Source organism: Amblyomma maculatum, chromosome 9 (assembly GCF_055883805.1).
Source record: "Amblyomma maculatum isolate TAMU_Amacu chromosome 9, ASM5588380v1, whole genome shotgun sequence".
Classification (NCBI taxonomy): Eukaryota; Metazoa; Arthropoda; class Arachnida; order Ixodida; family Ixodidae; genus Amblyomma; species Amblyomma maculatum.
This window is the reverse complement of record NC_139352.1, coordinates 12,157,324-12,170,459: the sequence shown is the minus strand read 5'-3', so window position 1 is coordinate 12,170,459 and position 13,136 is coordinate 12,157,324. Positions and strand designations below refer to the sequence as shown.

The window sequence follows — 13,136 nt, the reverse complement described above, 5'->3', positions numbered from 1 at the left end:
TGTCCTCTTTTCTCATCTAGGCCTCATGCCGTCGCGCTGCACCACCTGAAGCTAGTTGACTAAATATGCCTCCAGAGAGAGAAAGAGAAAAAATTTTATTCAGCTGGTGGAGAGGGAAGAGCTGCATGTGTGAGCTAGTTTCACCTCTCGCTGCTTGTGGTCGATTTCCTGCGAGCTGTATGTTGCGTAGGGCAGTTCGAAACTATGTGGAGGATGTCTGAAATCTTCCCACAGATCGGACATGCATTTATGGGGTATTGCATGGGCCAAATCTTAACCTTAGAAACCAAATCTTGGAAATCTTAGTGTCGAGCTAGGTTTGTTAGTGTGCGGTCTTACATATCCTGACGAGCGAGGCCTTTGTGGGGGTCTGCATATCTCATGCAACTAAGTTCATGGCTGTTTGATTCCGCCGCATATTAGTGGAAATGAAGGTTTCGGGGGTGGACAGCGACGGGGCTCGGAATGTATGACCTCGAGCTATCATGTCAGCCGTCTCATTGCCCTCTATGCCTTCGTGGGCTGGGATCGACAGAATGCTGTGACAGGTGTGTGGTTTCTCATGATATGGGTGGCCGCTTGACAAGTTCTCCAAGTATGCCTTGCCGAGTAGAAAAGTTTGTTTCAATGTGCGTGACTGTGAATTCTCAGGGTGTCTTTCAAATGTTCCTAGATGTGTTCAGATTTAATAAAACGACAAAAAGGGGAAACTGAGAAGGAGTTAAGTCATTCTTTGAAGTGTTTTTATTATACTCTCACCATGTTCAGCGACAGGCAGCAGGGTGACTAGTACGTTGGTACCGCTGCTGCTGGCCCTTGTCAAATAATTTACCCATTGGCACTTGCGAAGATGGACAGGCAGTGTTCACATGCTAAAACGCATGCGACGACTGAACACGCATAAACGTCTCAACACTGGAAGCACACGCATCACACCTTGGGAAAAAACCCCGACAACACACAAACACAGGGAAACCACAGATGATAAAAAAACTAGTACAATGACTATCCAGAATAAGCCGACTTCACCGGCACATACTGGGGAGAGATCAGACAAGAGGAGGTTCCCGACCAAAAGATGGGATGTTGGCAAGATGAAAATATTACCTGAGGGCAGAAATGAAAATGAATTTACGTATATGAGTAAAGCTAACAGATTCTGCGCTCAAGAGCAAAAAATATATCGGCTAACGATTACAAATCCTTGCGCTTTTGTAAACATCCCATGCAAAAAAAGAAAAGAATGCCGTCACCATGTTCACGTTGCATTTAGAAAGTGCAAAATCTTCAGTAGTTGGTGCAACCAGTAATTGACCTATTTCTAGGTTAATGCAGCATTCAATTCCATTTTACACAATCCATGGTCTAGCTTCATGTACTGATATGCACCCTTTGATAGGCAAGTCTATAACACTTTATACTTTGTCTCATTAAAACCATGCAGTGCTCTGGAAACAAGAAATGGTAATGTGAATAACAGGCTTGATCCACAAAACTCTATACAGATCAAAACAACCCGAGTAAAACAGTTTGTGACAGGCTGGTTTTCTGCATATTACAACTGGCCAATAGAAAACCGGTGAACAATCATGACAGCCAACTATATGCTACAAGTATTATAAACCATGCAGCTGGGACCAGTTGATTACCGGCCTCAAAATGCATTTTCTCTAGTTGATTTCCAGTGTACACTGCCCTTCATGAGAGCTAGAGAAAATGCATTACAAGGCTATATGCTATAGTTAGGGATGGGTAGTTATATGGTGCTCTAAGTAGGAACGGCTTAGCACATTGCATGGCCATTAGTCAAAACACGCTCTAGCTTTTGTAATGCTGCATGGCTTCAGAGTTGTGAAGTAATGAAGCTGTAGTCCTCTCAACTAAAGAAGCCTTCTTTGGGTGCAATTTCTTAATGTTTTTGGTTATAACAGGGCCCCCTCATCATGTCTATGATTGACAACTGTTGCTGTTGAGTCCTCAAACAGGAGGCTTGGCAACAGCTTGATGAATGAATGCACTCGCAATGAGACAGCTCAAACGTTCTTACCCAGTCAATGCTGCAGCACGCATATTATCAGCTATACCTTGAGCACAGTTGTTCTCAGTCAGTAAAGAAAGAGCTACAAATGCAAGCCACCAGCTTTCAGACTTGTGCAATCGGCTACTGAGCACGAAAAACATCACGTTCATGAAAGTCGATGCCTGCTGTTAGTCATAGCCTTCCCTTCATGGCAAAAAAAAGTCCCAGACTGCAGTGTGATAAAATATGAACACAAAACAGAGCAAGTAAAACCTATTCTCTTCTGTTTGTCTGTGACACAATAAAGTTGCTATGCACACAAGGCAAATGCATACATTCGCCAAACAACATTCTACTGATGACACTTTTGGTATGCATGGTAAAAGGTGCTTGACAGGGTCAATAGCCTTGCTAGTCCTCAAATTATACAGAAGAGAATTGACAGAAGGCATGCAGAACCATAGAAGTGACAGCAGAAACGGAGGTGACAAGTTGAGGCTAGAGAATCTCTGGCAGGTATCGAATGGTTTGCGTATGAACAACGGACATCACATACCATTAAGCATGTGGCTTAGGGAGAGCAAAGTTACCACCACGGTCTTGCTGAAATGCAGTCGCAAGTCTGGCCATGCATATCAAAGCAGCTCCACAATGCACATCAGTTGGAGAAAGCACACAAGTAACATTACCAATAACCACAGTGGTAGCTCGCATACAGCCACAGAATTAAGATACAGCCTTTTGTCTAAAATACAGAGCCCATGGGCTTTGCTATCAAGCCATGATGTGGGGGGCTCAGAGTTGTAGCATTTGTGGAAAGTGTCAGGCTTCGGAGAGGGCACAACTTGCAGAGTTAGTTACTTCTATTTTCTAGAGACTTTGAACACTGCAAACCCAAGTTAACTGTATACTTTTTACAGAGGCTCTACTTTCAGGTGACTTCTTCTTGGTAAGCAAACACAAAGCCCACTGCTAGCTTTGGGAAAGAGTGACCTTGTACTACAAAACGGCCAAGAAGCATTTATGCATTGGTTGCAACATGCTCATCTTTAGTCTCTTACTCAGGGACACCTTTAGGAAAATCTCGCCTGACTACAGAGAAACTCGAAACTCCTGAAACAATACATATGTGGCGCACAGTTTACGAGCCAAACGCAAAGCACTAAAGCAGCAGTCCCTCCTTCCATTTGATAGCTTAAGACCAAACCCGTCCTTACTGTATGGCTGAATTTACCACAAAGCTGAAAACAGCGCAACCTGGCATGCTTAGTAATTGTGACTAGTGTTGCTACTGTTTTCACAGCACTGCAGTCAATGTGCAACACTTGGAAAGCCTATGGAACCTGGCACAGAAATGCTGCAAAAGGCAAGACTGCATCAGCTCAGTCTGCAGCAGCCACCACAGAAAGTGGCAGGCAGAGGAAAAATGCACTGCTCTAAGACGAGTCTAGTGATTACCGCTAGACTGCTTTCACAGGCAGTGTAACAGAGAGACCAGTGCACTACTCTGACGGACTGTCCGTTAATGATCATGAAAATCACCATTGTGAACCTTAATGCAAATAAAAAGAAACATGTTTCGCAAAAAAAAAAAAAAAAAAGCTAGCCAAAGCCGATATGAATTGTGTATGCATTCCGGGTTAATTGGAGAAATATGGGAGAGGTCTTTGCCCTGCAGTGGGTATAGTCAGGCTGATGATGATGATGCACGTTGACTAACAGCAAAGGAGTCTTGATTGTAACACTGGAGTAGAGCACTTAAAAGACGCGAGTGGCATGTTCAAAAGTTTGTAAATGGAACTAAAAGAATGCCATAAAGGAATTGAGGTTATTCAGTTCTGAAGAGGTGGCACTCATCTCGGAAGAAGAGTTCAGCGGTTCGTTCAGAGTCACTGACAGCACCTCCTCTGGAGTTTCCACGCCTAAATCACCAAGCTGTGCATCAAGCAGTGGACTTTGCTGATCTCCAAACATCATGCCAGATGAATCGTCCAAACTAGAGTGTGACTGGAGTGCCTGAATCTGTGACATAGAGATCCCCGATGCTTGCATCTGCACTAAAAAATAGCGATTGTCGGCATCAGTCGAATCCAGCTGAGAGTCCGCTGAGGCATACGGATCGTCCAAGTTGAGCTGCGCCGAGTCGACCAGCATCTGACCCGCGTTACTGGATGTCTTACGTGGCCTGTAGGGTGCTTTGGCAGTGGCGTTCTCACCATGGTGCTTCTCATGGTGCTCCTTGAGCTTGTCCCGTCGCGAGCTGCTGTAGTCACATGCGTGACACTTGAACGGCTTGTCGTCGAGGTGTATCCGCTCATGACGCACCAGGTGGCTGCGTTCAATGAAGGCACGGCCACACACGGCGCACACGTGGGACCGCACCGCTGTGTGCGTTCGCGTGTGTGCTTCCAGCTGACTGCGCTTGGGGGACACGTATGTGCAACCAGCAAACTGGCACCGGAAAACGTTTCCTGTGTGCAGACGCCGATGGGAGATGAGGTGCGACTGGTACTTGGCCGTGAAGCCGCACACATCGCACAGATAGGGACGGTCATCGCGGTGGCTCTGTAGGTGTTGCTCAAGGGTGCACTTGAGCGCAAAGGCGCGCCCGCACAGGTCGCACACGAACGGGCGCTCGCCAGTGTGGCTGCGCATGTGGGCGACCAGGTTGGTCTTCTGCCGGCACCGGTAGTCGCATGCGCCGCATTGGAACGGCCGCTCGTCCGTGTGCTTCATGCGGTGCAGCAGCAGCAGCTGTATCCTCTCACACTTGTACGTGCAGGCATCACACTGGAATGGTGGCTGGCCATCTTTGCTGAAGTGCGTCTTCATGTGCATGTAGTACTCACGGTTCCACTTGCATGTGAAGGCGCAGAGGGAACACTGGAACGTTATGTCCTGAGCATGAGCCTTGGTGACGTGCTGCTCCAGCCTCGCCGCCCCGTAGCCAATGTAGCTGCAGTGCTCACACTTGACACCTTCCTTCCAGATGGACGACGACAGCTTCCCTGTTGTGCCGTTGCTAGAATCGTCAGTGGTGACATCCTGCTCAGTGGCCTTGACGACCTCTGCCTTCCCCACGAGCAAATTCCGCAGAATGTGATGTTTCTCGTCACTCTCGCCTTCCGTGCTGTTGTCATCCTCCACCGGTTCCTGCTCCTGATGCATATGTCCCACATTCTGCCCTGCACACAAGAGACATGAAAGAAAAACACTGTCGATTAACTGACGTATAATGTAAAGAAATGCTGGTTTACAGGTTTATAGGATTTAACTCCCAAAGCGACTGAGGTTATGAGAGACGTCTTAGGAGGGCTCCAGAAATTTGAGCCACCTGGGGTTCTTTAACGTGCACTAACATCGCACAGTACATGGACACTGCTTTTCGCCTCCATCGAAAAGCAGCTGCCACGGCCTGGGCTTCGATCCCGCGTCCTTGGATCCAGCAGTCCGGTACCATAACCACTGAGCCACCGCGGCGGTGCTGATGTGAGGAATGTGCATACACAATTCTAGGCTGGGCAGCTTTTAAGAGCTGCAAAGATTGTTTCATTGGAACACACGAGCATTTCTACAAATTGTAATGCTATAGATTTTTGCTTCAGCTGGTAGGCCACACTTCATGCAACAGAGGCTGTGACACCATTTCTTACACAAGCAAAAGAACAACTCAACACCATCAAGGTGAGTTTTGCAAATGTGTGCGGTCAACATGAGGCCTCTCGCTACTTACAGATAAAGGCAACCAAACAGCACGCTGTGTTAGACCAGCAGCTAACCTTCTGCTGAGCATCATGAAATGAAACTTTTGTCAATGCTCAGCTAACTCTGCTACATCGCTTCTCTCCTATGCTAATTTGCTCCCGGAGAATGTACCAAAATCACCTGCTTTTTTCAAGCAGTCAATTTTTTCCATGCGATTCTGACACTAAAAATATATTATAAAAGCTGCTCTCGAGGGCAGCTTTCCTTTCATGCATCCCATTGTAATGGGTCACAACATACTAGAATTTGTAGTAGGATGGTCAATTGGACTAGTTGGTAGCGATTCATATTGGGTAGAACACAGAGCAAAGGGACGACAGACCTTTAGAGGACCAAGATTTTTGCAGTACACTATGACACACTGAAAAATGTACAGATGTTGCTTTGTCCTAGCACAAACACGTTTTCATGATTAGCGAAACTTTGTGTGCTAGATTTCGAAACGGGTTGTTGCACAAAGCCCAAAGCAGTCCCACACAATGTTCGAGTTTCTTTGCGTGGCTTCTTTCTGCATGCGTCGAAGGGGCACATGAATGAACACATCTCAACACCACTGGCTCTTGCTTTTTGGTGTTAGAATTTTTCTGTTATCACAACTGCACGAAGGGGCACATCAGCACCATTGGCATACACGTGTAGGACCATTATGAAATGACTGTTGCCAGGCTTAAAACATGTGCAAAATGAGGTTTTTCATGACAACCACCAACCTCCAGGGTTAAACATCTCAATCAATACTATTGACACCTGACACTCGTCTTTCATGGCAGAAGCAAAGAGACATTGGATTGCAGTTGGCAATACTGGCACGAACTCTCATGACGAGTACAGCTTGGGGTTGGCAGATAAAGTGTTAGTGCCTTGAAGCAATTCGGATTCTGTGGAGGGCTGTGGATTAATTTCGACCACTTGGGGACTTATAACAATGATAATACTGTTGCAGTCAGGATTGAACCTGTGCCCTTCGAACCAGCAGTGAAATGCAAAAGCCACTGAGGCAGCTTCCTACCAAAAAGCACCAATACAACTGTACCGAACATGTTCAAGGAGATAAGCTCATGTCGTATGATAAACACTGTACTCATCAGCACTTACAGTTTAACTCATCCCTGCACAGGCTTTAATACGGGAGCAGAGAAAAATTAACTTTATGCAGACTGATGGGTGATACTTGCTTTCTAATAGCAATAATGCTATTCCTACAGAAAAAAGTACTCTTATAAGCTATAAATAAGTGAAAAGCCAAACCCATTTGTTACTGCCATTGTCCTTTTCCCACAAGTACACCACTTTAATGTGTGGCGAGGATTTTTTGCTGAATAGAAAGGAAAACAAAAAGTTACCTAATATCGTGTTAAATTTTGCACCACTGCAGTTAGTGCGCATTGTCACACAGAAAGGATCAAAACAAAAGCTGAGTCAATTCAGTGCGTTTAAGCCAACTGAAAATTAGGTGCACTGGGTTTCGTTTCAGTTTTGGTTTGAGGCCTGGTTTTCAAGGCGCTGCAGGCTTCAGACAAAGGTTGCCCAAATCGGTGAGCCTTTGTACAATAAAATTTTTGGGACCACTTAATACACTATTAGAGGGCAATGCGACAGTGGTGTGTTCTGGATTCATTGCACAGAAATAGAAGTAAAAACAAAAACCATTATGTGCAAAGCACAGTGCGAGTGCATGTATGTCTGTGGCAATGGCGTAAGGGTCCAATGAAGTGGCCAGCAAAGCTGCTCTGTTCGTGCTACCACAAAACCCAGCTGCAGCCATAGAGAGTTTTGTTTTAGTTTATTTGAGCTTCACCTACTGCCTGCCTGACACCAAAGACCACACAGAGGCGAAATCGGTGATTGTGGGTTCCAGTGCCAGTGTAATAAAACTAAATGATGCCAAGTCTTATACATTCTTGTTAAAGGGACAGAACACTGGAATTTAGTTCACATTTTTTTTTTTTTGCCGCAATGGAAGGATTGATGTCTAAAACGTTCGATTCCGTAGCGGTTTTGGTAGCAATGCTGTAGAAACGTTTCACAGACAATTTTTTGATCAGTGCATGCGCCCATTTTTATGTAGTCCAATGCTGGAAACCATGAGCAGTGACCGCGATGACGACTGGTGGTCGATAAAAAAGACATACTGAAAACAAATATAAATTTCACTCACCAGACAGTAATTAGACATTTTTTTGCTTAGAGTACTGTCCTTTTCACACTCAAAGCTGTTAAGGCACATTAATTCAGGCCGCGTCGACGAAAATTTTTGTGGGCACTATTATCGTTTCATTCACAGAATTCCAAACACTGTAGCGCCATCTAGTAGAAAAACCTGAAAACATTCAACTCGCAGTGCGAAAGGAATAAAGTTTTATGAATGAATGAATGAATGAATGAATGAATGAAAGGAGGGCTGGTTTTATATAAGGACGCAGTGTAGAGAGTGCAAAATATAATAAATAATGACAAGCACTTCTAGAAGAAAAGATAACGGTGTGGACTTACAAAAATCAGAGATATTTTGCTGACATGTAGTCACGCGAGGTACTACACCAAAAGTAATAGGGTTTCTCCGCTAGATAATGCCTCAGTTGTTTTTATGCGATTTCCAATGGCAAATTAAAATGGTAAAGCCTCTTTTCTTTGATATTGTAGTGCTCGATCTGTACTAAATGAGGCAAGGTCTTTTGGTCTCCACCATAATCTCCTGACATACTTTGGCCAGTTTTCTATCCCTTCAATATCTTGTGTGTGGATCGGAGTGGAGGCAAAAAATATTCCCAATGTTCAACTCCACATTTCTGTGCTGACAACTAAATATCATTAGAGCTACGAAAAGCCCAGCTATTAGATTTTACTGAGGGCAACCACCAAAGGAGGTGGCCTCAGTGTGTGACCAAGCTAACAAATGCGGAAAGAGTTTAAGCCTATAAATCGCGAAGTATGTGAACGTGACGTGCGAGCGATATAACACTGTCATCATCCCCCCCCCTCTTTTTTTTCACTACTGCTCAATAGGAGATACTTGTGAAGCTAAGCCTATGGTTTATACACCTTAGACAAGGTTTATACACCGTAGTTATACACCAGCTAAAGTTTTTCTTTTTTTTTTATTATTATTAACACTGCTTATTATTGTCTCAGGGCATAAAGAGGTTTGTCTTGATAAATATGGAAAGGAATATTTATCGAAGGAGAAAAGGTTTGAGATTATGTGTTCCCCGTACGCAAGCAGTCCATGAGGATTGGCTGCTCAGCGGGAGGTCTGCTGCTACCAGGCGCTCAATTCTTGCTAGCTTGAGCACTGCGCAAACCCATAACAGGATTACCTGCTTCAGTATTTGTAGAAGACTTCATGGGACGTTAAGGAAAAAAATTTGGCCTGCACTGATATATTACAGCTTTCTGATGACAGAGAAGGTGCTCAGACTGCAAACGGTTCTAAGAACTAGAAAAGGGGGCAAGATATGACGACAGAGCCATTTACAGTCTGGACGTCACAAGTTAAAATGAGCGAAAAGAAAAAAAGTTCCAATTTTAAGCCAGATTTACTCGGCAATCATTTCATGTTTTACAATCACTATTTTTACCGTACTTTCATCTGACAGAAGAACGTTTTCGCAAGCATAAAACAATAACAGCAAGCAATTATCTAGAATTTTGCTTATTGCATACTTTATTATTTTTTTTTTAAAGCACTCTCCAAACTTTTTTAAAGACTTTCGGAAATTTGATTACCCATAAAAGCAACGCACACACTTGAAGCTGCGATAAGTGGCTTGTACCTTATAGACATACCCATTATTTCTGTCAATCCCTGCTATACCTGCTCCCAATCATTCCAAATAATTATGGAAAGGAAGAAATATGTTTTGAGACTTTCAATAAAAAGGAATTGCAACAATATTTTATATCCCATCAAACTAATATATGCACAACGTTCACAGTATACTCATGAAATTCGCACTGAGCGCTATCACGTTTTCCCTTTATAGTGAAATACAACACTGTTAATTTCTTGGAAGTCTGATGTAGGATAAATGTTTTGTTGGTTTGTTGTGTTCGGTGCTTTGTTTATGATTTTGTTAGAAAATGCAAACTTACACTGATATCTATAATGTGACAACTGCTGCCTTGTATGGGCCTCCAGGCACTATTCAAGCCGTCATAAGACCGCTTTTTTTGCCCGAGGGCTTCAACCTTGAGTTGAAAATAAACAAAATTCAATTCAATTCAATGTAGCCACAAACAGCCATGCAGCAAGAACTAGATGGACTCCAGCTCGGTGTCACTATTGAGCCAGGCACACTACTGTGAGTGCCAACACTACCAAGCAATTACACACAACTAAGTACAAGCCCAATTAACAATTTACAAAACAAAACAATCAGTGTTGGTACCATTATTGACTTTCTACAGTAATATGGCAGCCAATAAAGTTAAAAATATTCCCAACTATTCCAAATATAGCTTGGCCATATGGCGAGCCATTTAAACATGCAGAGAGACCTTCCTGCAACAGGGAACTGTTTCCCACCACAGCGTCATACAAGAAAAGCCGTAAGTTTCATGAGCTGCTTCACATTAACTGGTACTATATACAGTCAACTATATTCAGCCAATAGTGCCGTCAGATTTTCATGACACTGTGATCAGCCACACCCCGTGATGTCACGCTAGTAGATCCAAGGGGATTTATCCATGACTTTATGAGAACTTGTCGACGCAAATGGCTGGGAAACCTCCTGCGAGAAACATTTGCTGGTTCGTTCTTGAGCTACAATAGGCTAGAGTGACTGAATTTTGTGCAACTAAATGACAGGGAACTGTGAGTGCAGCCGGCTGCAAGACTATTCAGCAAGTATGCAGGAGGTTTGCTGAAAGAATGATGGCATCATCAGCTCCAGAGAGCGCCGGAGCGAATAATACAGTGCGGAAATAACTTACCCACTCCCAGAACTCCTTCACCGACATCTTCGTCCAGGAGTTCGCCACAGTCATCCGATGACAGCGTATCTTCGTCATCCTCCTCTGCTGCTGGCCTCACGGCAGGAGAGTCCCGCGCGTCCCCCGACATCTCCGCGCACAGTGCTTCGATGGCTGCGGAGACAGCAAGGTTCATGAAACTCTCCATGTCTCTCTCAGGCGTCTGCGAAAACTCGAGCCGGAGCTGCTCTCGCTGCTTGTCTGTACTACTGCAATTGGGTGCCTCCACCGCATTACTCTCTAGCGTCTCGAGCAAAAAGTGAAGGCATCTGCGGCTGAGCTTAAACACAGGGTCACGGTTTAGACAGTGAGATAGCGTGTTCTGGTCGACGGCTGCCCAGTCAATGTAAGTGAGCAGCAGCCGGAGCCAGCCTTCTCGTTCTTCCAGGTCGTGTGAAACCCAGCGTGTCACCAGGTTGAGCAGCTGGGCACCCTGAGGCAAGCACAGTCTGCGGTCAGAGATGAAGGTCACGAACCGTTCCTTGTCAAATCGCAGCAGCCTGGGGTCGCTGAGAACGTCTTCCACATTTTCACTGACGAAACTAGCCACTGCTTTGAGCAGCGTGGGGACATTGTTGGCTTCTGCCAGCTCCCTGATGGCAAGGCAGTTGGCTAAGTTGAGATTGTGCTCCAAGTACTCGGCACAGTAATTCTTGAGCTTGAAAACGAGAAAGTGGTTGGAGAGCTGCAAGAGCTCGGCGACATTTCCCCGGTGGATGCTGACGCAGCCCGAGTACAGGTAGCGAAGGAATGACTGGAAGGCGGAGTGGTTACGGCACGAGATGCTGATGTGCTCCACGGCCACCTTGTGCATACGCAGGATCGAGTCGAAGTAAGGGCTGCAGGAGGCCAGAACGCTACGGTGCGCCCGATACTGGCGGCCCTCCACGTGCAGCACAATGTCGCAAAAGCGTCCCTTCTCTTGCTGCTGTCTCAGTCTGGTCATCACGTAGCCGCAGTGAGCGTTTTCGGCGAAGTTCATGACACTGCCACTCGCAAAGCCAGCTCGAGGCGCCATCGTAATTTTCTATATCGGAAAACAAAAAACGCGATCACCGCAAAGCGGTGGAGACCGGGCTCACGCGCACTTAACTGTCAAAAGCCGGAACCGTTCGAAGTAAAACGGGCAGAGTCGGCATCAAAAATATACACCGAAAAAACAACAACAACAACAAACAAAAAGACACGCGAGATACAGAACAAATTCGCTAGGCTGTCGCGTTAGTAAACAAAGGCAGACAGGGTATCGGCGCGGTTTGCTGATACCGCGGGGCGTGATAGCGCGTCCGCCTACCGAGCGGATTCCGTACCTTGGGTGACGAGCGACCCGACACCAACATAAAAAACTGAAAGTAACGCATCAGTTTGCACAGTCGAGGCTGGCAGTCTTACCGACAACACGAAACAGATATAAAACGGGTAGCATCGCTGGTGACGGGAATACATCAGCAACATCCAAGCGTCTCCCCCATGCACTGGTGTTAGGCTTAGGGACGAGTAGGGAATCCTGATAACTCGCTGTGCGACATCTGACGGAGAGAGACCGGCGGCGCTTCTAATGGATTATATCGGGACGAAGATAAAAACGAGCACAAATTGTGATACGGGCTTCGCATACGCTGAAGAAACAAAGCGATCAACAAAGCGGCCTCATCGAACGCTTCAAGGAACATTTCCACTACAACGCTGCGACCACAGGGAGGCGAAACAGCAGGGAAAATGATGATGTTGCCATGGTTACAAAAGGAGGAGAGCGTGAGGCGCAGAGCTCATGCGGTTCATGTTCGACGAGTTTGTTTTGACGTATAATCAGTTCTTCACGCAACACAGAACCTAGCAGAGATAAAGATAACTAGGAATGACGTCAAAGAACGCAAATTCGTCGCTCTCAGGCGCTGCCTGACAGCACGACTTCGTCATCCACGGGTTGTTGTTTGACGTGACGTTCCGCCCCTCCACCGACCCTCATTCTTTTTCCTGTTTTATTTTGATCGTAAATGGTCACAAACAATGTCACCGTAGGCTTCTAATTTATTTAAGATCACTTCCAAGCACAGATGGCTCGCACGCTTCCCGACGTAATCAAGGCTTCCGTCCGTCCGTCTCTGCGTGTAAAAACCAGCTGTACGGACGTCCACTAGCTGTTAAGTAGACAGTACACTTCAACTAACAAAAAGTGAAAACATGTACCAGAAGCTTGTGTGAATAGCGCTCTAACACAAATTCACTGCCTCAGCATTGCATGCGAAGCAAATTTCACACTTAGCAAGGTCTTTCGCTACGTTGCAGCTATTAATGGCGGATCACAGCCTGCCGGCATTTTCAAACAAGCGTGCGGTAATCGCTATGCTGCCTCGACTACATCCAAATGTGTGAT

General features: G+C 45.5%; 1 protein-coding gene across 2 annotated transcripts; it reads right to left on the bottom strand.

The window, feature by feature from the left end:
• Positions 1 to 726: 726 nt before the first annotated feature.
• Positions 727 to 12,918, bottom strand: LOC146178324 (uncharacterized). Of its 2 annotated transcripts, XM_084578131.1 has the most exons (3): positions 12,152 to 12,918; positions 10,721 to 11,786; positions 727 to 5,205 (listed from the first exon to the last, which is right to left on the bottom strand). In XM_084578131.1, the coding sequence occupies exons 1-3, from the start codon at positions 12,212 to 12,214 to the stop codon at positions 3,821 to 3,823; spliced, it is 2,514 nt and encodes an 837-aa protein (XP_084434257.1). In that variant the 5' UTR covers positions 12,215 to 12,918; the 3' UTR covers positions 727 to 3,820. The 2 variants fall into 2 exon arrangements, with proteins under 2 accessions (XP_084434257.1, XP_084434258.1); XM_084578132.1 differs by having other exon boundaries at positions 10,721 to 12,917.
• Positions 12,919 to 13,136: the final 218 nt, after the last annotated feature.